General features: G+C 45.7%; 2 protein-coding genes across 22 annotated transcripts in view; both read right to left on the minus strand.

Annotated features, from left to right (window-relative positions):
• Dapl1 (death associated protein like 1) overlaps positions 1-22,639 on the minus strand; it is a 341,707-nt gene that overhangs the window by 113,864 nt on the left and 205,204 nt on the right. The gene's annotated exons all lie outside the window — the stretch shown is intronic.
• The window catches only part of Pkp4 (plakophilin 4), a 205,459-nt gene continuing 198,402 nt past the window's right edge, over positions 15,583-22,639 (minus strand). For 11 of the 21 annotated variants that reach the window (XM_050124002.1, XM_050123935.1, XM_050123928.1 and 8 more), the window contains 5 exons: positions 22,470-22,554; positions 22,231-22,348; positions 19,776-19,904; positions 18,057-18,130; positions 15,583-16,575 (listed from right to left, as the gene is read on the minus strand). In XM_050124002.1, coding sequence (XP_049979959.1) covers positions 16,327-16,575; positions 18,057-18,130; positions 19,776-19,904; positions 22,231-22,348; positions 22,470-22,554 — 655 coding nt within the window. In that variant the 3' untranslated portion in view covers positions 15,583-16,326. The remainder of the gene's footprint in view (positions 16,576-18,056; positions 18,131-19,775; positions 19,905-22,230; positions 22,349-22,469; positions 22,555-22,639) is intronic. The other 10 variants (XM_050123977.1, XM_050123969.1, XM_050123962.1 and 7 more) reach the window with 3 other exon arrangements.

Here is a 22,639-nt window from a genome sequence, read left to right on the forward strand (position 1 = left end):
GAGAGAGAGAGAGAGAGAGAGAGAGAGGAGAAAGAGAAAGAGAAAGAGAAAGAGAAAGAGAAAGAGAAAGAGAGAGAGCAAGCGAGCTTGCTAACTGGGAATATCATAGGTTTTTGAAACCCTAAAGCCCATCCCCAGGGAATCACCTCCTCCAACAAGGCCACACCTCCTCCTAATCCTTTCTAAATAGTTCAACAAACTATGGACAAAGTATTAAAATATATGAACCTATGGAAGTCATTCTCCTTTAAACCATCACAGCGAGGGGCCAATAGGACTGGCTGTACCATGTTCTACCACGATGATAAACTAAACCTCTGAACACTGAAAGCCACTCAAGCTAAATGTTTTCCTTTATAAGAGTTGTAGTGGTCATGGTGTCTCTTCACAGCAAAGGAAACCCTAACTAAGACAGACTGGACAAGTGTTCAAAGCTTAGCCAGCTGCTGTGAGAACTTGGCAGATTAGAGGATAGTGCTGAGGACCGTAGAGATGATGGTGGCCTTGCTTGTGAAACTTCAGAGGGAAGCGAAGACTCTAGAGGGGCCATTGGGTATTTCTAACTAAGAATCCGTGGTTCTGGTCAGCTGGGGCTGGAGAATCAGCTATAATTGACAAGATACCTGAACCACTGATGAAAAAGTGGTCCTTCCTGGGACAATGGATGCTGGCCAGGTGGAGCTGAGAAATTAGCAGCAATTGAGGAAAGACCAGCATCCACGAGGTGACACCTGGTAAGGGTTTCTTCAGGGTCGGCCCACAGAGGCTGTGTGCCAGCAGCTGCCAAGGTTATACCTCATGCTGGCAGCTGAACTTAGTGTTATAAGTCAGCCAGGTGGTACTATTTTGAAGGCACGAGGGCCAGAGAGCAGTTGGGTCTTGGCGCTGTGTGGTAGGGATGAAGTCCCTGAAGAGTTCCCAGGAGAGGCTGTTCGTGAAGCATAACCCAGTTGCTGCAGAAGACCCCAGGATTTTGGAGACACCTGTACCAAGGGGGCGACCACCAGGCACACGGCAGCAGAGGAGTAGACCCAGCCTGAGCCTAGAAGGTAGTCTGTGCGGGTTGCAGAGGGTAGAGCCAAAGAATCGACCTAGGACCTTTGGAGGAGCCCATAAACGTGAGTGAAATTGTTCTTTGCACCATTGCAGTTCTGTGTCCTGTGATTCCATTGGGACTGGGCCCTGGTTCTTCCGTCTGGGAATAAGAAAAAGTTGAACCTATTCTGGTTTCACAGGAGCTTTTAAAGAGATTTTGAGTATTTTAAAGAAACTTTGAACTTTTAAGAGTCAGAATTTTTAAAGTGTGTGGGATGTTTAAAGAGTTGAACTGTTTGACCCTGTGATGTTGATAATAAGGTGTGATTTTTGGGATGAACAAGAAAGGAAAGGTTACAGCGGCGTATGCGTGTGTCCAGTTGACGAGGGCGCAGTTGTGCTGGGAAGTTTTATGTCAAATTGACCCAAGCTAGAATCATCTGGGAGGAAGGACTCTCAATTAAGAAAATGTCGCCCGCTGGGTGGTGGTGGCAAACGCCTTTAATCCCAGCACACGGGAGGCAGAGGCAGGCGGATCTCTGTGAGTTTGAGGCCAGCCTGGTCTACAAGAGCTAGTTCTAGGACAGGCTCCAAAAACTACAGAGAAACCCTGTCTCGAAAAAAAAAAAAAGCCGCCGTAAGATCAGCAAACCTGTAGGGTATTTTCTTAATTAGTCAGCAGTTAGCGATGGGAGGACCCAGCTTATTGTGGGTGGCTTCATCCCTGGAAGGGTGTCCTGGGTTCTATAAAAAAGCAAGCCAAGCAAGTCATGAGAGCAAGCCAGTAAACAGCACTCCTCCATGGCCTCTGCATCAGCTTCTGCCTCCGGATTCCTGCCCAGTTTGAGTTCCTGCCTTGGCTTTTCTTAGTGGCCTGGGATTCAGGGCATGTAAGTCAAACCCTTCCCGTTCCAAGTTGTTCTTGGTCACGGTGTTTCATCTCGGCACTAATAACCTACCTATAATAATAACCTAGTAGAGGACGGGGTCAGCTCAGACCCGAGCTGTGGGCTTGATTGCCTCAAAGTCCATTTGGGGTTGGGGAGATAAAAGTGGGAAATTCAGTTGCAGTCTCAGGCTCCAGAGTGAGCTCTCTGGAAGCTTTGGCCTGTATGTCTCTTGGGTCTAGAGTGTTGTAGGAGACAGAGTTGAAGTGACTCTTTCTCACTTGGATTTTTGAGGACCTCGACTCTCTTGTAGGTTAGGATGGACACACCCACAGGCTTTAAATCCTTCAATTCTTTGACCCAGGTTAGCAAGGTGGGATTTTTCCTTAGAGTGTGCTAGCCCCGAGACACTGGAGACAACCTCCCCCTTCTTTCCTACTCCAGAGGAAGAGAAGCCTGCTTTCCCTCTAGGCATCCAGTTTGGTCTGTGTACAATTAAAGAGGTGGGCCACAGGTTTGAGTGTGCTGAGCTTTCTGAAGAGTCGGGTACAGCTCTATTCTCATCATATGGGGGTGGGGGTGCGGAGGGGTCACGTGTTGGAAGACACAATGGCTTTCTCTGTTGTGAGGTGGCTTGAGACTGATAGCTTAAATCAGAGCCAAAAACAGGCTTCTGCAGAAACCAGGGTGAGCTGAGCTCACACAACCAAGATGCCCAGTCTTCTGGAAGTGCTGAAGGACCCTTGAGAGATGGGTGTCAAGTGCTCTGAGCTTCGCCGGGCTGGCTGAGCCCTTGAACTTTGCTTATCTTGTCAGCCTGCCTCTTCTGTGCTGGAATGTGGAAAGACCCCACAGTTTCATGCTGAGGGATGCTCTATGGTTGCTGTTTTTTTTTTTTTTTTTTTTTGCGGGGGTGTGGCCAACCTGAAGGAAGTATATTCCTGAGAATGTGGCTTTGACTGTTATACCTGTCCCCGGTCCCCTGTCTCACCTTCACCCTCTGTAAGTTTTCCAGACTATGAACTAGTTGTAATATTGGGGGAAAGCAAATGGGAAAAGCGGGGAGGTGAGAGGGGAGAATGGCCTCTGGGGACAGAAGTAGCAGGAGAGAAGACACACACACACACACACACACACACACACACACACACAAAGAGGGAGATATGGGAGGTGGGCAGGGCCCCTTTAAAAGGAAATATAGCGAATGTGCACAGGTGGGGCTCTTAGTGGCTACAGCTGAGGATGTAACCTGTCAGGACCCCAAGGTCAGGCCGGTGCAGATGCCTGAATACTAACACCCACTGCTTTCTGGTCACCACGAGGCGAAAGACTTCCTCTGCCACGTGCATCTCACTTCCACAGTGTTTTTCCCAAGTGTATGGGGGCCAAGGGCCATGGGCTGGGCCATGTGAAACCACAAGATGAAAGAAACCCTCCCTCCTGAGGCTGTTGTTGAAGACGTTGTTTATACAACCAGAAGCCTGTCTAGTACTCCCCCATTGCCTTGGAAAAACAGCGAGGAGTAAAAAATGTCTATAAGGAAGATAAGAGAAAGTTTCTGCTTTTTCCAGAATGTCTGTAATGTCTGAAATTCCTATTTAGTGAAGGATCTGTTGCTAGGGATGATCTTTTCCCATAACAGCTAGGCAGGGTCGCCACTCTTCCAGGTGAGGCTGACAGCCCCATTCCTGAGCTGATCTCTCTAGCCTCCTGCCTGGGTCAACTGTCTCCAGAGAGCTGCTTCTGGAGGCTGAACAGGAGACAGTGAAATTGGACAGGGCAGAGAAAGGTCTCTCTTTTAGAAGTCTTATGCTGCAGTTCTGGCTCACCCAGGTCAATTGCTGATTTTCTTTTAAAAATCTTAACTGTTGACCTGAGATAACAGAGCATTTTCCTAGTTAGCTTTACTAAGGCAATGTTCAAACCGGTTTGCATTCATGAAGCCTCATTGGGTTGGGAAGTTATAGGAGACGCCTGTCTGATAGGAGGGGTGGCCAAAGGTTTAAATTGGCATTAACTTGGTGACACTCTTTAGCCTTCCCAGGGAAAAGCTAACCAGGCAGCACGTCCAGGCTTCAGAGCTCAGGTAGTGTGACCCTGAACCACCGATTACACTTCTGAGGTCAACTTTCTCTTCTCTGTAACCATGCCGGGATTTCTGTGAGTGGGGTAATGTGGTTTGAGCCCATGATGCCGTCCTTGACACCCGAGAGCCTAGGAAATGCCCAGCGAGTGGGTGTTACTATTTTTACTAGGAAAGATTGGATGCCTGCCTTTTCCTTCATCTTCACCCTCAAGTAATAGCAGGAGCCCAGTGTAGCTCCTCCCTGCCTCTCACTCTGTCCTCACCTTGAACCCAGTTCCCTGGGTTCCTCCTTGGTGCAGACCCTGCCATGGTCACAGATTTCCTTGTGCCTTTGCTTTAAATAGAGCCAAAGTTTAGTTCAAGTTCCCCTGTGTTCTCTGGGTCTGCCTTTGACAGCTCACCCCAGACTTGGCAGTAGATCAAGGTTTTCACAGTCTCAGGGCAAACCCCAGCTCTCTACAATGTCTAGACTATTGTAGGAGTATGGGTCAGAAGCAAAGTTGAAGTGGCTCTCCTGGGTGGCTGAGGACACAGGAGCACACAGCAAAAGTCCTTAGGGAGTTACTCGTGAGGTTAGTCACTGGCCACACATGATACACCAATATGTTTTATTTTGAGACAAGATCTATGTAGCCCTGGTTGTACATGGGACACTACATGTAGATCAAGCTGGCCTCAAATGCACAGATATCCACCTGTCTTTGCCTCCTAAGTGCTGGGTGTGTCACCATGCCTGGCTCCACCATCATTTTTGTTTGTTTTTAGCTGTAGAACCCTTGCTAGGATGACTTTTTCTGGGCACAGGATATGGGAGATTCTGCATGATGCAATGGATGAGGATCCAGGACCTTAAGACTTGTAGGATTCCCCATGGTCAGAGGCTGTATGCCGCCATGAAGTGAGGTAGCAAGTATGGATCTCTGATGGTCACTCATTTTCCCCCATTAACCTTTAAGCTATGAATTGCCTGAGGTTCTTGCCTAAACTTGAGATTTTTACAATCCAGTTTGTTGTCTTTCATGTGTAGGAGAGATGGGTACAATGCCTTCTGCTCATCCAGGGAATTAATACAGTATAGGCTGTTGACATCCCATTCATAGGAATAAAGTAATGACAGTATAGAAGCCACTTGGTCGTGCCATCAGTAATCTTGAGCAGAGACTAAGAATACGTCTTCCATCATTCTCTATTTCTCTCACTAACAGAACCCTTACATGAGCAGAACTGGCAAGGAGCCCAGGCAACAAGCTTTCCTTCTTTCCCTTGTAGGTGGGGGCTCCAGGGAGATACATGGGCAGAGATTCCAGTTTCCCTTGTAGGTAGGGTGTCCAGGGAGATACATGGATAGGGACTCCAGGGAAGTTACTGACTCGCCTAGCAAACTTTTCTTTCTCAATATTTTCTACTTGCCGCAGAATGTGTGTTTGTTGGAGTTCCAGAAGCCAGAAGGGAAGTCAATGAGGGTGAGGGTATGCTGGGATAGCAGGCAGAACTCTGGTCTATGCATACCTTGTTGGGACCACCATATTAACTTAGAAGGCCTGGCTTTGGTCACCTCTGAATACAGTGAAGAAGAGATACAAACAAAACACTTTACAACTTGTCTTATGACCAATCACGATTGCTGGGACTTTGTTCTTAACAGTTGAACATAGTTCTCTGGTTGTGTTAGCTTTATACTACTATGCAGACCTGTGATGAATCAAGTTGAAAGGGAGAAAGAGGGTCTGGAGCGATGGCTCCAGAGGACCCATGTTTGGGTCTCAGCACTCAAGTCTGTCAGTTCAAAACTGCCCATGACTTTAGCTGCAGGGTATCTGATGCCCTCTTGTGGCCTCTGAGAGCCCTGGCACATGCACACACAGATACACACAAATACAAAATAAACATTCCTTTCTTGGAAAAGATTTTGGTTTATAGTTTCAAATTTTTTTCTGTCCATGGTCAGTTGTCTTTGTTGTCTAGTTTCTTTTGGGCAGGTGGCAGCACAGAGCATCTTGGGTGAGGGTGTGGTATTGCTAACTGTTGACCTCATAGTGAATGAGGAGCAGAGAGACAGGGGCTCTGGGTTCTCAATGTCCCCAGGCCCTCTACAAAACTTTTACCACTCCATGGGACCATAGGCTAGTGACCAGCCCCTCCCCCTTATAGGACTCTGGGGAGTGTTGAATGGTTAAAACAGAGAATTCTATCTCTGACCTCCAAAAATGCTTGCCTGTCTTATAATGTAACATGCATTTATTCCGCCTCTGAAAGTCCCCAAAGTCTTAACTGTTTCAGTGTTCTTGAAAAGCCCAAGAATGAATTCTCTCCTGAGACTCAAGGCTAATGAGCCACGAGGACCTGCAAGACATACTAGTACCACACTCAATATACAAAGGTGCAGGGTGAATCTCGATTTCCAAGCAGAAGGACTAGGGAGATAGAAGGAAAGAGTAGACCAATGCAGGACCCAAACCCAGCAGGTCAAACATTAGATCCTGAAACTGTCTAGTGTCTAGGGCACAGAAAGCCATGATGTGAGCACCAAATGGTTCTCACAGGCCTGTCCACACAGCCCTCCTAGCTGAAGCCTTTATAGCCTGTTTCTTGGGCCCCTTTTCCTGGCCGAGGCTTCCTTGGTCAGATGATCCACATTTCTGGTATCTCTGACTTCCGGGGGACTCTCAACACAACTGCTTTCACTTCAGGTTCAGACATTCTGCTTTTGGGGGCAGGCAACAGCTCTGAACCTGGGACACGTTGCTCAGCCTCCAGGTCCTTCCTTTGAAATCTGGCAAGTCTCTCCTGCCCACAGCTCTTGTATTCTGCGAGCCTGTGAGATCAACATGGTTTGCACGCCGCCCAAGTCTGCTGCTGCTGAGTGAGCCCCCCAGCTCTAGTGGCTCCACGGAGAGTTGATGTCTGAACAGGGGGAAAATAACCTCAGGGAAACTGTATCCAGGTAGTTCCGTGCTGCAGGATGCTGCAGGGTTTTCTTTCAAGCTAATTCCTGCGATACCCTTAGGCTTCTGCCCTGTTCTCTAAATGCAAAGTGTCTTACCTCTTTCTCTTTTCACGTCACATTCCCCTGCTTCCATTCCTTCCTAGGTTGCTCACCCCCAAATTTTGTCTTAAATTATTAATGATTATTGATATAAGCGAATTAAGTATATGACTTTAGTTGCCGTGTTGGGGTAGCGCTGCTTGTATGTATATGTCTCTGTGGCTGGCTAAGTCATATTGGACAAGCGCAGGCTCATCCCCGAGGAAGACTCATTCTCCCCCTTTCAACAGTCTTTAATGAAGAGCCTGTAGCCAATCAGATCAAGCAGAGCCCCGTGAGACCCCCCCCCCCCCCCCCCCCCCCCCCCCCCCCGCCCCCCCCCCCCCCCCCCCCCCCGCATTGGCTGGATCTTTTCCCATTATCTCAGACTTTAGGCCCATCAGGATCCAATGCTCCCCATTAGCCCGCAGAAACCTGGGCACACCTGAGCACCATCTTTCTCAGTCCTGGAAAGGGAGTGACAGCTGACTGGGATTGGACTGGGACAGCCCCGGAAAGACTCCTAAAAAGAGACCCTCGAGAACCTGCTGCCTCCCTGAAGTCTTTTTTTATTAGATTAGCGCTGAGTGGATGCGGCAGCCTAGCAAGGCACTGGGAGCCAAACACATTTCCGTTTCACTGCCAGCAAGCAAAGGCACATTTCGGGGGTGTTGCCTTCTGGGGAGTAAAGAGTTACAAGAGATTTGCGAAGGGACAATTGGCTATTTCCCGTCTGGTTTCAGAATTATCCCTTTGACCTTGCTTTAAGTTGTGATTAATTTTCTTTTCTGAGCAGGTGCCTTGGTCAGCCCTGGAATGGGCTTTCCCTCTGAACAGAGAGCAAAGTAGCGCATCATGTCATTAAGTCTTTATCAGAATTCCCCCAACTGTTAGATGGGTTGGATGGGAGTTTAATAATGAAAAAGCTAGTTATGGCTCATGCAAATGATTATGACAGTAGAGAATGTCTTCCAGTGATTTCAAGTTAGAATTAGGCAGCGGCAATCGGCACAGTCACTTAGGGGACGGCCAACTGCTTCTGGAGAAGCTGCTGACAGAAAAACAAGGAAAGACACTAAAGCAGACACAATTCAAGTCATCATTTGCTCGCTAAAAATTTCCTTTCTGTGTCTGCAGCCTTTGAGGAGGGTCCTGAAAGGGGGGGGGGCATTCACAGTGACAGCCAATCAGATCAAGCTATCGCGGGAATGAACAGTATACTGTGGTCACGGGGTAAACCAAGATGGAGGTAAACCCAAGAGCTAGAGGGAGATGAAGTGGACCAGACTGCGCTGAGCTGTGTTCTCCGGGCTGAGGTCCAGTTCAGCTCTGGGCATGGATTAGCAAAGGGCCACTCAAAAGCTCTGTCTGTTGGAGCTGCTCGGAAACCCCCAAGCTCCTCCACCCTCCACGTTCTCTCAATTCCCTTCCAGGTTGGCACACCCATTAGCAGTTAGTTTGCTTCCTCCCCAGTAAGGGTCTCCTTGACCTGAAGCAAGGCTCTGACTTGGTTTCCAAGTCTGCCCTGAGGGCCCATGACATCACTGGAACTTGGCTGAAAGGGCTCTGCTTCCACATTCCTTCCCTGTAGTTGGGGGAACTCTGAGGCAGCCAGGGTGTTTGTTTATCCATCTCTTTGGATGATTAGGTAAAAGGGCTACATGCTTCTCTCTCTTGGCAATGCTTTAAGCACAAGTAAGTCTGAGCCGGCTTAAATTATTTTCTTGTCAACACACATAAATCTGCACAACCGCAGCTCGTCTGAAAGCTGCGCACACGGCGCTATACACGTTCACATTTCTCAGAATTCTTTTTAAGTGTACCTTAGAAAGCGGCTTAAAACAAAACAAAACAACAACAACAAAAAAACAGGCTAGTGTATATAACTACAAAGGGATTTTTTTTTCTAGAACCTTCTGCATGAGAAACTAAGTGGCAATTTTGTAAAGGTTTGTAATCAACTGCATTTTTTGAAGCAGTTTTTTTAAAAAATATTTTTTATTGAGCTCTACACTTTTTTCTGCTCTCCTCCCTGCCTCTCCCCTCCCCTCCCCTCCTACCCTCTCCCAAGGTCCCCATGCTCCCAATTTACTCAGGAGATCTTGTCTTTTTCTACTTCCCATGTAGAATAGATCCATGTATGTCTCTCTTAGGGTCCTCCTTGTTGTCTTGGTTCTCTGGGATTGTGATTTGTAGGCTGGTTTTCTTTGCTTTTAAAAACCACTTATGCCGGGCGGTGGTGGCACACGCCTTTAATCCCTAAATATAGCCCCAGTAGAACAGACACTGAGAGAAACAATTAATAAATGGGACCTCCTAAAACTGATAATCTTCTGTAAAGCAAAGGACATGGTCAACAAGACAAAATGGCAGCCTACAGAGTGGGAAAAGATCTTCACTAACCCCACATCAGAAACAGGGCTGATCTCCAAAATATACAAAGAATTCAATAAATTGCACATCAAAAGAACAAATAATTCAATAAAGAAAATGGGGTACAGACCTAAACAGAACTATCAACAGAGGAATCAAAAATAGCTGAAAGATACTTAAGGAAATGCTCAACATCCTTAGCCTTCAGAGAAATGCAAATCAAAACAAGTCAGATTCCATCTTACACCTTTAAGAATGGCCAAGATCAAAAACACTGATGACAGCTTATGCTGGAGAGGTTGTGGGGAAAAGGGAACACTCCTGCATTGCTGGTTGGAGTGCAAGTTGGTACAGCCCCTTTGGATGTCAATGTGACGATTTCTCAAAAAATTAGGAAACAACCTTCCTCAAGAGCCAGCAATACCACTTTTGGGTATATATCCAAAGGATGCTCAACTGTGCCACAAGGCACAATCAATTGCATTTCTCTTAACTCAGAAGAGACAAATAATTATAACTTTGGTGCTAGGTCGTTAAACTGTGTCTCAGGCTATGCTATTTCTTTATGGACTATTGTTAATGTATTGAGGTAGCTTTATTAGCATATACTAATTATACATAACAGGTTTCACTGTATTTTATACATGTACACACTTTTGATCATATTCCCCCAACTCTTCTCTCCTGTCCCTTCCACTTCTGCAGATCCTTTTCCCAACTCCTCTCTCTTTTCCTTTGAAGGTTTTGGAGGTAATTGTTGATATAATTTGACACAGTGAAATGCAGATCTGATGTGTCTAGTTTGAAGTCTTGCTGCATGTATGCACTTGTGCAATTGCCATACCAATCAAGACAGAGGACATTCCCACCCATCCCAAATAGCTTTTGCCCATACCTACCTCTGTGGTCACTGTTACCTTCAGGGAGTTTTTCCCTGTTCTTACATGGGGGATCCTTCAGCATGTATCCTCTGCCAGTCTCCTCTTTTGAACAACATGGTTTTTTGGTATTTGTCCAGGTAATATTTGTGGCTCATTTTTTATTGTTGACTAATATTTTATGATACAAATATATGCCACAGTTTTTCCTATTCTTGGATAACATTTTTGTTTATCCATTCTGCTGGTGTATAGTTGTGTTGCCTCCAATTTTTGGCTATTAGGAATAATGTTACTATAAACAGTGCTACTCAGAATCATTGAATGAATGAGTGGTAATGGCCAAGTTTTCAAATGTTTTTCTCTGTGATCCAGCTCGATCACTGAAACAAAGCCCCAATCTGAAGGCCTGGCAAGAGTGTTGATTTAAGGGTGTTACCGAGGCCTCATGATGCTAGAGTCACGTGGTGAAAGATGTTGTTTTAATGGGGCCTTAGTTAATAGACACAGCTCACAGAGTGAGTTCCCAGTCTAGCAGGAGCCAGCATTCATAGTGGAGTGATCAGGATGGAAACCTCTCACAGAGAGGCTCATGGTGGACAAGATAGAGTTGGGTACATTTTTATTTTTTTTTAATTTTAAATAATTGTTTATTGAGCTACAAATTTCTCTGCTTCCCTCCGTTCTTTCCCCTCCCCTGTGACCCCCACACTCCCAATTTACTCAGAACTTGTCTTTTTCTACTTCCTATGTAGATCCATGTATGTCTTTCTTAGGATCCTCTTTGTTGTCTAGGTTCTCTGGGATTGTGGATTGCAGGTTGGTTTTTATTTGCTTTATGTCTAAAAGTCACTTAATGAGTGAGTACATAATATATTTGTCTTTCTGAGTCTGGGCTACTTCAGAAATGTTTTTTTTTTCTAGATCTATCCATTTACCTACAAATTTCAAAATGTCATTATATTTTTTTTTTATCACTGTAGTACTCCATTGTGTAAATGTATGACATTTTCTTTATCCATTCTTTGGTCAAGGGGTTAGGTTGTTTCCAGGCTCTGGCTATGATAAATAATGCTGCTATGAACATAGTTGCACACATGTCCTTGTGGTATGACTGAGTATTTTGGGGATAACCAACAGCAGTATTGCTGGTAGATTGCTTCCTAATTTTCTGAGAGATCGCCATACTGATTTCCAAAGTAGTTGTACCAGTTTGCATTCCCACCATCAATGCAGGAGTGTTCCCTTTACCCCACATCCTCTCCAGCATAAGTTGTCATCAGTGTTTTTGATCTTGGCCATTCTTACAGGAGTAAAATGGAATCTCACGAGTTGTTTTGATTTGCATTTCTCTGATAGCTAAGGATGCTAAGCATTTCCTTAAGTGTCTTTCAGCCCTTTGAGATTTGTCTGTTGAGAGTTTTGTTTAGGTCTGTACCCCATTTTTTTATTGAATTATTCTTTTGATGGCAAGTTTGACTTCTTTGTATATTTTGGAGATCAGTCGTTTGTCTGATGTGGGGTTGGTGAGGATCTTTTCCCAATCTGTAGATAGCCATTTTGTCTTGTTGACAATGTCCTTTGCTTTATAGAAGCTTCTCAGTTTCAGGAGGTCCCATTTATTAATTGTTTCAGTGTCTGTGCTACTGGGGTCCAGTGTGGTTGGTTTTATGTGAGGTCTTTGATCCATTTGCTCTTGAGTTTTGTGCATGGCAACAGATATGGATCTATTACATTCTCCTACATATTTATAGCCAGTTATGCCAGCATCATTTGTTGAAGATGCGTTCTAGCTAGAACAATAGGACAACAAAAGATCAAGGGAATACTTCTTTGGAAAAGAAGTCAAACTCTCAGTATTTGCTGATGATATGATAGTTTACATATGTGACTCTAAAAACATTCTTCTAGGGAACTCCTACATCTATCTCATAAACACCTTCAGTAATATAGCAGGATATAAGACTAACTTAAAAAACCAGTAGCACTCCTTTATACAGATGATAAACAGGCTGAGAAAGAAATCAGAGAAACATCACCCTTAACAATAGCCACAAATATCATAAAATATCTCGGAGTAACTCTAACCAAACAAGTGGTATGTATGACAAGAATTTTGAAACTTTGAAGAAATTGAAGACACCAGAAAATGGAAAGATCTTCCATGCTCTTAGGTAGACAAAATTAACATAGTAAAAATGACAATCTACAGATTCAATGCAATGCCCATCAAAATCCCAGAAAAATTCTTCACAGACCTTGAAAGAACGGTAATCAACTTCATATGAAAAAGCAAAAAATGCAGGATAGCCAAAATAAAAGAACAATAAAAGAACTTCTGGAGGAGTCACAATCCCTGACTTCAAACTCTACTGTAGGTAATAACTTCATATTCTTCTAATGTAATGAAAACAGCCTGGCATTGGCGTAAAAACAGACAGGAGGACCAGTGTAATCAAATCAAAGACCCAGATATCAATTCACACACCTACAAACACCTGATTTTTGACAAAGAAGCTAAAAATATAAAATAGAAAAAAGAATTTTTGATAGCTGTTCAATATTTAAATGTGTGTTTGTGTATGTGTGTAACCATGTGTGCCCTGACATGCACGTGACAGTCAGAAACCCTGCTCTTCTACTTCCATGTGGGACTGAACTCAGGCTGTCAACTTGCCCAGGAAGCACTTTATGTGCTCAACTGTCTTGCATGCCCAACATTCACAATTTATGATTACTTTTAACTTACAGATAATTGTAGACTTGAGACTGCTTGTTCGTTTCCCAGCTTCCCAGACCCAAAAAACCACGCAGAAACTATTAATTATAACACTACTTGGTCAATAGCTTAGGCATATTCCTGGCTCTTCTATCTTAAACGAACCCATTTATATTAATCTGTGTATTGTCATGAGGCTGTGGCTTACTGGGAAGGTTCCGGGTCTTCCTTTTGCAGTTACATGGCATCTCCCTGACTCTGCCTACTCTCTCTCTGTTTGGACTTCCTGCCTGGCTTTATCTACTAAGCCACTGGCCGAAATAGCTTCTCTAATAAACAATGGTAATAATACATATTTACAGCATATAGAGGGGAACCCCACATCAGAACCCCACATCAGATAAGTTTCCTTTGATAAATTTAAGGTAGTGATGGACAATGTCTAACAGATAGTATGTAGTTGAAATTCAAATGCCTGAATTTGCCACCAGCATTTAGTTTTGGCCAGAGGGCTACTACCTCTGCCTTGATCACTTACTGGCTGTGACCTGTAGTAATTTACTCATTTGTTTCAGAGCTTAGAAGGTGGAGTATACATTGACTGTGAGGGTGAACTGGATCATGCTTCTGTAACCATCATCACTTAGTGCTCAAAAACTTAGTATTTCAGTGTAAGAATCAGCAATCAAGTGGATGAACACTGACCAGGGGTTAACGATGGGGGTGCTGTGTGGTCATGACTTCTAATACTTAGGAAATCATGGTCTTAAAAAGATGTAATCTTAAACAGACATAGGCAAAAATATGCTCTAGGGAGCTAGAGAGATGGCTCAGCAGTTAAATGCACTTGTTCCTGCAAAGGACCTGGATTCTGTTACTAGCATCCACATGCTGTCTCCCAGCCACCATAACTAGTTCCAAGGTATTTAATGCCTTTGGCCTCACCACTGTGGGTATTAGGCACATATGTGGCACACATGTGTACATGCAGGGCACACACACACACACACACACACACACACGCTCCAACAGAAAAGTCTCATGGCTTTTCAAGGTTAAGACGGCGTTCTGTGAAAATACTCCACACTCCACTCTCCTACGCAAACTCCATATTCTGCCACCAAAGTCTAAACGCTTTTGCTGTAGAACTGGATGGTATCCAGGAAACGAGTGGTCTGCACATGTCTGCACCGCACACTAAACCAGGGAGCTCTTTAGCAGGAAGGACTGAGGCTTGGTCCATATCATGTGTTCTGTTGGTCACCATCAGCTGGAACCTCACCTAGAAGCTGCTCAGATGCCTGGAAGGTGGAGTCAGATGCATAAGCCTTGGCTTAGCTTTCTGACCTTGGCTCTGTTGAGAGCTTATTCTCAGCTGACTCTGGCTCTTCAGAACCACACAACCGCTTGCTGTGGGGTGATGCTATTTGGTATTATCAGGACCGCAACAACGACTCAACAGTTCTAGTAGGTCATGTTTCTTTTCGCCACTGGGTGGGGCGAGCCCATCTTCATGATCCAGGATGCGAGTCTCTGCCTGCAATTTCTTTTCTCCAGTAACAATAACTTGTTCAAAGGCCTCAGATCTTTTGCCCAGTCATCAGCATGGCCCCTTTCTGGCTAAACTGGGTGGCACTGGAGGGAGGTCCAAATGAGTTCCCAACTATGATTTGCATTAGCTGCAGTAAGGCAGTAAGTGCCCAAACAGTCACTAAAAGAAATGGTTCCTGGAGCTCTGGGGGCTCCAGGTTTCCTGACTCTTCACTTAAACCTAGGGATCAAGGAACCAGGTTCTGGAATGTGGGATCAAATAGGTGTGATGTCCAGTGGTCTGTGACAGTCCCTCAGGAACATCCAGTGACCTCTGTCGTATGGAAGGCTGCTTCCTCTGTCCAAACAAGGCACACGTGACAGAGAGCATGACCTTGTTAGATATCTTAGGTGTCCTCTGGACAGTCTAAAGCTCAGAAAGGCGCCGTTTGTAGAAGTCACCTATTTTCTTGCCTATACTTGGATCTGTTTTACTTTGAATCCTAACCTCAGGCCGTTTTTTCATCCAGAAAAGCACTGTTTCTTGGGTCTCTTTCTATTGTCACAATGCTGCATGGTAGCACTGGGACATGCCTACTGTGTCTGTGGGGACCCCCCAAGGCCATATGTAATCCAGCAAGTACTCAGCACAATATTTAGGATCAGTGTTGGCTTCTAACACACTGATGCCAAGCAAGCAAATGCCCAGTTGCCCGTAGGTGATGACTTAGTTCCAAAAAGCCATGTTGTGGGTGGAAGTGGTCCTAGCCACGGCAGTATGGTCAGGATGCCAGATGTAATTTCCCTTAGGCGAAAAGAGATGCTAAATACTACATGCTAAATAATACCTAGTAGGCTGAAAGAAAGCAAAACCTGCTAAAACTAGAGGCTATCAAATGAAAACAAAACAAAAAACTGAGTACACATACTCAGGCAAGTAAGGGAGTAGCCACATCCTCAATGCCCAGTGTGGCCAGCCCATCTCGCAAAGGATTTGCTCAATCTGCGTTTTCCCTATCACACTCAGAAAAAGGGGACCAGAGCACACCTTCCAGGATGAAGTTTCCACATTTATTATTCTTCCATGTGCATAGAAAATGGCAGTGACCTGTCTGTGAAGGAGGCGGGATGAGCATGGCGTTGCTGTCACACCCCACTAGGGGCTTCCGGGGCTCACTACCCACTGAAAACAGGATGGCAGAGTTGGCTGTCAACCGCTAATAGTTCCTTGGGTTTCCCGTTTGTGTTTTAGGCTGTCAGTTCTTCAACTCTCTTTTCAAACGACACACTGCGTTACAAATGATGGCACTTAACCAATGTGGCATTTCCATATTTACACCAACAGAAGAAATTTTTACAAGACATAATAGCATACAATCTTGACATTTAGTTATAGCAATAAAACATGAAGGGCATCCATTTTATTATTTTTTTTTCTGTACAAACTATCTGAACATAACTTTATTCACATTAAAAAAATCATCTGTAATTTGATTTGACCTACACATACCCCATCTTACTTCACCCGTGTCTCAAACCGCTCACCACATCACCCACACCGTCACCACGAGGATCTACCGGGAATTAGACCTAACACCTACACAGAGCTTAGAAAGTCCCCTCCCAAGGGTTTCCTCACTTCCCTGAAAATTCCTCAAAAAAGAAAATCAACACTCCTCACTCTTTCCTTCCATTCCACTTCCGCATTTCATCACCAGATCAGCAAGGCAGACTCTTCACCTCAGTCCAAGCAAAGTTACAAAGAAAGAGTTCCCCGACGGGCATCTTTGATGCTACACCCAGGAGTCGGGGGACCCTGGGTACTGTTCGGCTCTGTAAGAAGGTCGTTTAGTGGAATAAAAGTCTACATAATTTGTAGTTGATTTCAGTCCATACTGTGTTGAATAATCAGTAGAAGCTGGAAAGTGAACTCGGTCATCAAAATAAGGGTCTTCATAGCTACGCGGAGACTGCAGGTACAATCTGTATGCATCCAAGGGCTTCCTGGTGGCGTCATCTTGATAGTACAGCTGCTGGTGCTGCTGGCAGAATAGAAAGGCAAGTAAGAAAAACACACGCTTACAGAACACTGACGAGGGCTTCCCGCTTTGCATTTTCAAGTACTTTGTGGGTTCAAGGGGAGATGCTGTTTCAGGTGCGCACCGTATTTGCTCACAGGAGGGAGGATTTTTAAATCATGTTTATACACAAGCTGGCTTTGTTTGCTCAAGCCCGGTCTGAGGCCCCAGAAGAGGTTAGGCCCTCAGTGGGAGGCGGCATGGGATGTGGAGGAGCCTGTCAGATGCGGACCCAAAGAGGGGGGGGCGGCTTTTGCACAGAAAAGTTAAGCATATCATGGGCACACTTGAGGGGTGGGGATTTGGTTTGAGATACTCAGATAACTGTAGTTATAGGATGGCATTCTGAAACATTTACTCCACTGATTAAGATTTGAACCCACCACTCAGTTTTAAAAGACATAAGGTAGTTTGATGAACAATCGCAAGGCAGGAAGATAACAATTTGCAGAGACATGGTGGCAAATACGATGCTGGAGGCAAGGCTCCTGCAAGCCATGCCACTGAGGTCCTCTGAAGAGCACGTGTGGACAGGGCACCTGGTCCCCATTTCCTTCTGTGCTCACCAAGCCCACAAACTGTCATAGCTCTTACGTCTGTCTGTCTTCGTATTGCCCAAATCCCCCCAATTTAGTAAAATTTAAGAATTTACCATATAGGTATTGGCATCTGTCTTATAACCTCATGGTATTTCAGAGTTAAAACAATATACTTAGCTAAGTATCTCCTCTTTTGAAGGCAGAACTAGATTTCTCTAAAAGAAACAGCAGAGGCTGGGTGTGGTCTTGGCATGCCTGTCACCCTGACTGCTCATGAGACTGAAAAGGGAGGGTTGATTTAGCTCAAAGATTTGAGCTCAGCCGAAACAGCAGCAAGACACAATCACAAAACAAAACCACCCAAAACTAGAGCATAAGCTACTCATATTTTTTCCTATTTACTTAAAAAAGATCATGGTGTAGATAGGTCTTAGACAGAGGCCTTATGCAAGTCTGGCTGGGAAACCCTGGTTTTGTGGTTGAAAGGGGTGCGTGTGGCAGGTACAGTCCTTTAGGGTGGCTCGAGAAGGCCCCGCCCCGGAAGCAGAGTCTGGGGGCTCTAAACACAACCCTCTCAGGAATGGGCTGCAGACTCAATTTTTAAACCACAAAGCTCGGAGGGTGAGGTGTCCAGAGTGAACAAAGAGGGCGTGAGGTGTGCTCACCAACTTTGCCTCCTCCAAGGATGGAAGAGGCTTTATAGGTCAACGGAGGGGGGAGGGGTAAAGAGAGGGAAACTGCTGGACTAAGAGCAGGCATTGGAGGTTCCCCATCAGAGGCCTGCAGTCTCTGATGGAAACAATTTATCTAAACCCTGCTCAGATCTGAGGAGCAAAGTTCCTCAGGTGGCCCCCTTATGGTGTGACTGTGAGCCAGCCTTCTGTACAAATGACACTGCGGATTCACCTGTAGCCGTCGATTTTGTTCTCTTGCTGGTGACGAATAGGAACTGATGTAAATTGGTGAAGGTTTGCTGGAGCCTGTGAGAAAAGAGTTTATTAAATTAAAACTATTGCTTAGTATACCAGTCCACCAGGTTGTATAGCTCCTGCCTTCCCAAGTGCCAGCCTAGGCAGAAGGGCAGCAGCCCAGGCTCCCTGGATATGGACAGCATATCTCGAGCCTGGGAGGCTAGCAGCAAAAAACAGGCCATGTGTGTTTGTGTGGAAGCAAGAAGCATGAGAATGCAGGGCCCATCCAGAGAGGGGCCGTTTCAAGCCCTGCTCAGTCTTGGGGGCTTCTGTGATAGGCTTGGAGCAGTAGCGTGGCTCACTGTGCTGAGCAACATCACTCTGCCAGGGCCTTGAGCCACAGTGTGGATCAGAGAATGCAACATTAGAATGCACCTCGTGCCTTCAGAGCAGCTGCAAGTCAGACCCTGGCTTCTGGAAGGGGCAGGCACAGGCGTGTTCAAAGGAGGGCGCTACAGAGAGGCACAGTCCCGGGTCTGCCGTGGTTAAGTATGTCGTAGACAGAGAAGCATTTGGGGATTCGGCAGGTGTCTCAAAGAGCCCAGCGCTGACTCCTGATGACGTCACTAGCTGCCTTTCTACTACTGCTAAACCTAGCAAAGGTTTTAATTTTTTAATGAGAAAAACAAAGCATATTCCAAGCAAATTAAGTTTACTGAAGCAAGCAAGGATAAAGGGAGCACGCTCAGGAGGCAGACTTTGCGATGAAGCAGGCTGCTGCAGACCCGTGCTGCCTGCGCTTCAGCTCCTATGTGTGCTCCCTTCCACGCAGAGCCTGGTATTTGAGATGTAGCATCTGCAATTTTCTGAGCTATTAATTGCCATGGTAACTATACTTGATTAGTAAATAGTTCTGTGGAATCACAATTTCAAAGACAACAGCAAACTCAGGCTCCTCCCCCAGCAGTAGTTAAGCTGCCATCAGCTTTCATTTCTTTCCTTTTAATAAATAGGTATTTCCCCTCCCTTCCTCTTTTTTTGTTTATTTTGAGGAAAAAGTACTTTTTGTTTTGCAGTAGCTCATGACTTGTTCTGGAGTCGTTTTAATTTGCTAAATTTTTGAGAATGGACCAATTACCTTTGGGTTGGCAACTTTAAAATATTTTTATACCAATTTTTCTGAACCGGACATAAAACTATTAATACTATAATATTATTTCATTCTTAAAAAATAACCATACTTGAGAAAAATCATAAGTTAGTCTGTAATTCACTCAAACTCTATTCCATGAAAATGTAAATGGGCTCAACTGCTGTTAATCAGTGTGAGTTTAGAAACTGGCCAGTCTGGAGGGTCTACGCGGGCCCCAGGAGCTACACTGGGCCCGTGATTCTGATGCGTACATAAGGGACTAGTGCTGGAGCAGGAGGAGATAGGAGCATAGGAATGGCACCTGGGGCAGCCAGAGTGACCACTGGATTCAGCCCTCTCTTATCGGTGGCCATCATATCACTGTATCAGTTTGACTAGTTTACAATAAGCAGAAAAGGCAACAACCCCGAAAGCAGCAGGGAAGGGACAGACGGGGACACGGTTTGCTGCTGGGGGACCGTGTCATATGAGCACGGGCTAGTTAGTTCCCACGACACGGGCTGAGCGCCCAGAAATGCGGTCCCTCCAGGTATTGCGTCCCACACCCAACTAGCATCTTACCAGGGTACAGGCCTTTATGAGTGGCATCCCCTTGGCTATTGTAATACTGCATAGGTGGCTGGGTCCTATCGTATTCAGAGCGAGGCTCTCTGATCCCTAACAGTGCTGGTGAGGAGGAGGTGCTGCCAACTGAAGGGAGAGGCAAAGGAAGGAGAGGGGAAAAGAGAGAGAGAAGTCAGATTGTCAGCTCCAGAAAACAAAGTGCTTATTAGCAATGCTACAGTCAAATCAGCTCTTAGAGGGTGGAGGAGCAGCCAGACCCCAGGACCATGAACATACCCTATGTCCCCATACCCCCGAGGGTGACATCTGGGCCCAACCCCCCAGCTGCAGCAAGAGGGTGGCAGGCAGAGGTGACTCAGGGACTTGACCCAACCTTGGGGACTGAGTGGAGTAATGTAAGAGCCAATCACAGCTCAGCTGCTTACAAACCCCTCTCAGCACTTCTGTATAGATATTTGGTATCATATATGTATTTTATATGGCATGCTGTGATTTTTGATCATTTAAACAATATCTGTATGTGTCTAAAAGAGCCTAGTGCACAACATTTATAGTTCTCTTTATGGTAGTCTAATGTCAGGAGATCACGTGACCCCTAGCCCAGATGACTTCTGATCCTAGCCTAGGCCACATATCTGATAATGACTAGCCATCTACCCAAAGGGTCCCCTTTGGGATGTTTTCTTTCTTTTTTTTTGGGGGGGGGGGAGCCAGGAAGAAACATGTCAACAGGTCACATGAGTTCCCCCTCCCCCTCTTCCCCTCAGTAACGGTGTGGTTTGTAAGTAAGCTAATTACGAATAAGTGGCCACATCTTTATCTGGTTCGCTGGAGAGTGCTGGCCCCAGTGTCTTGGCGGAGCCAAGCCTGCCGAGGGCCCTGCAGGACAGGTCGTTTGTGTGCTGTCACCTCAATGACACCGAGCTGCCTGCGTTGACAGGGTGAGCACATGTAGCCATGTCTCTGTGCTATGTCACTTTTGGGAAAAAGGCAGGGCAGGAGAGACCAGTTCCCCTTTGGGGTGACACTACCAAAGCAGGAGGTGTGCCCATAAGCGGATCCCTCACCAGGGCTGGAGAAGGATCAGCCCTGAGACAGCTGAGAGACAGACAGTTCCACCTAGGGACTGGGGTGGGGCCACCAACATGTCTGCTTGTATGTTTGAAAGGTTCATGTAGCAAACCCATTGCAAAGTAGCTGTGTGTTAATCTGTTTGAGATGACTCTGTGCCTGCTCGTAAACCCCTTGTCTGGTAGCCACCCCTACTAGCTTCCCTGACAATCCCTATTCCCAAGTCCTCGGACACACTGAATATTTTTAATAAAAGAACAGTATAAAGGCTTCTCTATCAGGGGTATCCAAAACAAGCAAAGTTCTTGTTGAATAAAACAGCTCATAATTTTAAAGCAAGATATATCCACCACACAGAGTAGGTGTAGATAACATTTAAAACAAAAAATCCAAACATCAAATTAAACAAGAAACTCCCAGCACAACCGTAGCCATTCAATCATGTGGCTGGAGCCCCTGGCGAGATAGTAGTCTTTTTGTCCACATTCATTCCCATGAGCAATAGGACTGTCAGAGGCGGCACAGCGGACGACAACAGACAGTATGTGTGGTTTAAAGCCGAATCAAAGTAAGAAGCATCTCTTTTCCTGTTTCATCCAGGCAAGAATTAAATTCATGGGGCCTGGTTTAACTTTGCAATCACAAGGTTTCTTTACAAGGTTTCTTTACATGTAACTTAGTGTGAAACTCAAAACATTCTTTCCACTAAGCGAACGGGTGGGAGGCACAGTTGCTAAGACCTCAGCTTAAAGTCCAGGAACTTTCTAGAAAGCCACAGTGTGAGGAGGGGTGGTGGTGGTAAGTGAGTCTGCAAAGGAGGGGACTGGGAAGTGCCACAGCAAAGCTAAAAAGGCCTAGGTTCAAGAAGCCTGTTCCTGAGAAGTTTCGCCAAGAAAACTGAGAAAAAAACAAAAAAAACCAAAACAAAACAAAAAAAAACCTCCGCGCACAGTAACAGCAGCAGCAGCAGCAGCAACAACAAGGAGACTTCAAATTATGCAGAGTTGGCAGATCACAATGACATTCCTGGTCAGCCAGTGCTCTTAAATTACCCTCCACCTCCCAGGGCGCTACATCAGGTTAATGGGTTCAGATGGTCAAATGCACATACCAGGGTCCTGCCCCTGCCCCAAACCAGTGACATCTGTTTTGTGAAGCAGCATCCAGGTATCCAGGTGTGGAGACAGGCCCTGTTTTTTTTTTTTTAAAATGCATTGCAGCGGATGTAAGCTGTATTATCTTTTAAATGGAAGAAAGCGGGCTCTCAGCAGTGCAGCTGTCAAAGCAGGCTCTTAGGCTGGTGGGCAGTGCTGAAGGGGACAGGTTGCATCAGCTCAGCTCCCGCCCCCAACAATGTTCTGCCACACAAATGCCCACTGACCTGACTGAATGATGGGCGACATCTGTTGGTTGGTGGTGGACAGAGAAGGGTGTGATTTGAATCGGTCTCGCTCTAGCGTGGACACGGGTGTAATAAAATGGTTCTGATTCCACCCATCCTGGAGTTAAAAGGGAGAAAGCAACGTCTCAGAAGGAATACAGCACTTCATTGCAGTAAGTGATAAAGCATGTGCGCTGTGAGGAATGCTGATAGAGGCACAACTCCCCTTGGATGTTTACCTTTTTGTAAATGCTCCGGAGGTCCCGATACTGCCACAATGTATTTAAGACCTGGGCTGCTGCCTTCACCACTTTCAGAGAGGATCTAGGGAGAGATGGAGATTTAATGAACATGGCTACTCCCTGAGAGGCTCAGGCGGCAAAACAGCAGCCGAAGGGGCAGGATGGAT

Source organism: Alexandromys fortis, unplaced genomic scaffold, assembly GCF_014885135.2.
Source record: "Alexandromys fortis isolate MF-2015 unplaced genomic scaffold, M_Fortis_MF-2015_v1.1 scaffold_8_9099976_23576923, whole genome shotgun sequence".
In the NCBI taxonomy this organism is placed as follows: Eukaryota; Metazoa; Chordata; class Mammalia; order Rodentia; family Cricetidae; genus Alexandromys; species Alexandromys fortis.